The following is a 4,192-nucleotide window of genomic DNA, read 5'->3' on the forward strand; positions in this document are numbered from 1 at the left end:
AAGACAAACCAAACAAAAGTTACACGAGTTTTGAAAATGCTTATTTCTTTTGTACTTTGTACTTCATACTTTGTGTGTGTGTGTGTGTGTGTGTGTGTCAATCAGTCAGTGCACGCTGGAGTTCTTTTCACTACAGACAGATATAATGTAATCTATATATAATGTAATAGTTATAGATATAATGTGAGAGTGTTGGTTTAAATCCAAGTGTCATTTGATTCACGTGGTTCCTGTGGATCTTGTCTTGTCTCCACCCGGGTCCTGTAACTGGTACATTTCCCAATTTTATACAGATATATTCTCATATTCTATCCTGTATCTTTCTCTGTTTTTTACTTTTAATTCACCACTTTGGAGGTTGGTGTCAGAGTACAGGATCAGCCATGACACAGCATCCCTGGAGCAGTGAGGTTTAAGGGCTTTCTCAACAGTGGCAGCTTGGCTTGAACCCCAATCCACTGATCAACAACAAAGGGCCTTAAACAGTTGAGCCACAGCTACCCACTACCTGGGAAGTCATGTCCTAATGGTTAGAGAGTCTGACTCCTAATCCTGAGGTTGTGGGTGCGATTCTCGGGCCGGCCACGACTGAGGTGCCATTGAGCAAGGCACCGAACCCCCACTGAAAATGGAACGATCCCCTTTTCCAAATCCCAGCTCTAAAAATATACTTAATATGAAAATGATCAAAAGTCTCTGTATTTCTAGGTTTTGATTCTCACTCATGTTTTTTGTGTTTTTAAAAATATATATTATTTTTCTTTGCATCCTGAGTCAACCTGAATATCTAAAAAAACACAGTGTGTGTTTATATCGAGATGGTATTTCTTTTGTCAGGAAAAAAGAGGAAATAATTTTCATTCAGTTGCTCAGAGGTGACATCAGTATCTATACCAGTATAGCACTTTTATCAGATCTTTTTGTTGGCTTACAGAATCACACAGTGTCTCTCTATTGACTGAATTTTGGGAATGACATAGAGTTCCTCTGTGGCCTTCTGTACTAAACAACAGCAGTGAAACCAACATGAGTAAAAAGTCACTATGGGACACACACACTATGCATAAATTCGTTTTTTTTTACACAAAATAGTGTATAATTTAGTTATGTTTTTACCATTTTGTCACAATTTTAGAACTAGATATGTAAGAAGTACACAGGACACAACACAGGAAAAACAAAATGAAATTGAAAATATGAATTTTATTAGAATTTCTAAATATTTTCAATAATTACAAGACATTTATTTATTCTAATGTAAGAAATGATATACGACAGGGTTATTCCACCACCGCTGATCTATTTATAAATGTAAATGTAAAGTTGTGAGAGAAAAAATATTAATGAATTAATTAGTTAAAAGTAGAAAGTTAAAGACGGGGTCTCCGTTGTTTGAAAGCCAATGTTGACATATAAAATCACCAAAACAAACACGGCCCTAACCCAAATGGGTCCCACCCCTGTATCGATAGCTCCGCCCACACATACATACGTAACCCAGGCAACTAATGGAAAGAAACGTGTCTTTATCATAGCTGAATGGAAGAACAATATGATTACAGATAAACAAACAAGCAAAAATGACACACATGCATAATCATGTAAAGGACAAAGGCATATATTAGTTCTGTGTAACAAAGAAAAACCAACGTTACTCACCTATCGAGAAGGAAAAAAGCGCCTCGGCGTCTTAAGTAAAGTCAGCCACATATTCACAGGTTGGAGTTTCCCGAGTCAATAACTCCTGAGCTAAACGCTGTTACTACACAAAACGCGGTTGTAGCTGCCTCTCTACATCACTACGATAGAAAAGAGGTGTTATTTGTGTAGTAACAGCATTTAGCTCAGGAGTTATTGACTCGGGAAACTCCAACCTGTGAATATGTGGCCAACTTCCTGCTCCTTCAGTTCTCTCCAGCGCTGGAAAGCTGATCCTATATTAACATGTCCTACTTCTTGTCTTATCGAAAGCCTTTCTTCTCTTTCTTTCTTTGTTTTTATCATCCATGTCAATGTTAAAACCGCTTTCTGCTAATGTCACACATGCGCACTGAACACTCTCTCCACCCATATTGAAAAGACCCTTTCTGCTCATTGGCTACACATTAGTTCCGTATTTGTTTTGTTTGTCGGCCCGACTCAGTTTTCTGAAGCATTTGTCAAACAATGTAGACCCCACCTTTAAGCAATAGAAACTGCACCTTTAATCAATATGTTTAACATCAATGTAATTCACATGTAACAAACATCCTGTAATTATGATATTTGTGCTTTTCATATAAACTAAATATTATAAAGCTGATTATCCAGTTACAAAGAACAAAACATTATAATGAGTACAGCAAACATGAAAGATGTATGTAAAATGTAAATTTACGCATTAAACAATCTTGTTTACCTTAATGAAGTAATTAATATAACATTGTGAGTATAATTTGAATGGCTTAGATATGGAATTAAACATCTTGATAGACAGGAGTGAAAATGTTTATAAGAAATAAAACTGAGATGCTGATATAGATCTACTGATGGTTCATACAGATGATGGACCACAATATGTCTCAGCCTGTTTGTAAGTATCACAATATTAGATGTTTATGATAATACATACAGAAACACTACACTGACAAACCTTCATAGGTGGAGCAGATAAAGTTGAGTTTCTGGCTCTGAGGCAGGCTGATCCACTTCTGCTCTCCTCCAGACTGCACTGCTCCTGTTCTCTCCTCATCACTGCAGTCTTCAGACCCTGTCCCATTACCTGGAGCCCAGTTCTGGTAGCAGATCATCTCTCCATTCACCCAGTACCAGAAGCCCAGAGCGCAGGTGTGACGCAGGCCGAGCCACATGTGTTCAGTGGAGGCGTTTTGAGTCACTTCCTTCACCCAGAGCTGCATCTCCTCAGAGCGAACTGAGACCAGGTCATGATGATGGTTCCTGCAGTATATCAGAGCTTCTTTCCAGGTCAGATTCTTCTTAATCAGGATCAGTTTATCTGAATATACCAGGGAATAACAATTGTACCAGAACTAAACAGTCCAACATGTTCACAGTCTACAATCTGTACAGTATGAAGGTCTGCAGGCAGTGTTTTATATCAGAGGGACTTTCTTTAAAAAAAAAACCTAAAAAGTGTTGAGTGAAATGTAACTCACTCTCATGGCAGATGAACGGGAGTTTTTCTGTGCAGTTCACATCAGTCCAGTAACGATGCTCAGACTCAGACACTGCAGCACAGATCAAACTTCCACTGGGTTTGTCAGATCTCCAGTATCTGAATAAGGACTTACTCTGATCTGACCAATTCCAGGAGTCATTAAACAGACCGATCCAATTATCTGTACTGACTGAAACTTTAACCACACTCCAGATCTCGTCATTCTCAGTTTGGTTCCTCACACTGACCAGGTCGGTGTAATTCTCTCTGCAGTAGGTCTGAGCATCGTACCAGCTCTTTGTAACATTAATATATACATATTCACTAGTGTTTGTGTTTTTTTCTGAAAAAAAAAAAAAATTGCATCTTATGTCAATAAAAGAACTTTAACAAAAAAGTGACTAAGAGCAAAAATCAAGAAAAATAACTAATACAATTAGAGACTTTATTTTATTTGATTTTCATTACTGTAACATTATTAAATATATTTACTTTTTATTAATATCTCTTACCTTCATAACATACAAAAGGAAACAACTTTTCACATGGGTAATCATTCCATAATGTATCGTATGTATTACATGTCACACAGTACTCATTTTCCCCAGCATTATTTGGTTCATTAGGATGCCACTGTGTGTAATTGACTCGGTCTCTGTAGAAAGTTTGGTCTTCCAGAGACCACAGCCATCTCCCAGGTCCCGCTCTCTGTAGACCAATCCAAGCTTTCTTTGCATTTTCCTTCATCAGTGTCTGATTCAGCTTCTTCATCTCTCCCATGTTGCTGATGGTTGCCAGATCAGTGTAATTCACTCTGCAGTAAGTCTGAGCTTCACTCCAGGTTTTATTCTCATTCACAAAGTGATAGCGATGAGGAATATATGCTCCTATACCACATATAACTACGAGTTGCAAGAAAATATGACTTTATAACACAGTACTGTCCAGCAGAAAAGACGTCATGTCTCAGAATATGATTGCATGTAAAACAACATGGTTTAACAGATTAGTCAAGATTCATACAGAAATACAGAT

General features: G+C 37.6%; 1 protein-coding gene across 1 annotated transcript; it reads right to left on the reverse strand.

Moving 5' to 3' along the window:
- Positions 1 to 2,083: 2,083 nt before the first annotated feature.
- Positions 2,084 to 3,937, reverse strand: LOC125139481 (macrophage mannose receptor 1-like). Its single transcript, XM_047803667.1, has 3 exons — positions 3,753 to 3,937; positions 3,156 to 3,481; positions 2,084 to 2,995 (listed from the first exon to the last, which is right to left on the reverse strand). Exons 1-3 carry the CDS (start codon positions 3,935 to 3,937, stop codon positions 2,619 to 2,621), a joined length of 888 nt encoding a protein of 295 aa, XP_047659623.1. The 3' UTR covers positions 2,084 to 2,618.
- Between the last annotated feature and the right edge of the window lie 255 nt (positions 3,938 to 4,192).

Source organism: Tachysurus fulvidraco, chromosome 18 (assembly GCF_022655615.1).
Source record: "Tachysurus fulvidraco isolate hzauxx_2018 chromosome 18, HZAU_PFXX_2.0, whole genome shotgun sequence".
NCBI classification, from domain to species: domain Eukaryota; kingdom Metazoa; phylum Chordata; class Actinopteri; order Siluriformes; family Bagridae; genus Tachysurus; species Tachysurus fulvidraco.

Coding starts and splice junctions, on each gene's coding strand:
- LOC125139481 (XM_047803667.1), bottom strand. CDS start 3,937: ATGGGAGAGATGAAGAAGCTGAATCAGACACTGATGAAGGAAAATGCA. Junction 3,482..3,752: donor AATAATGCTGGGGAAAATGA/GTACTGTGTGAC, acceptor CACAAACACTAG/TGAATATGTATATATTAATG. Junction 2,996..3,155: donor CCCGTTCATCTGCCATGAGA/GTGAGTTACATT, acceptor TGGTATATTCAG/ATAAACTGATCCTGATTAAG.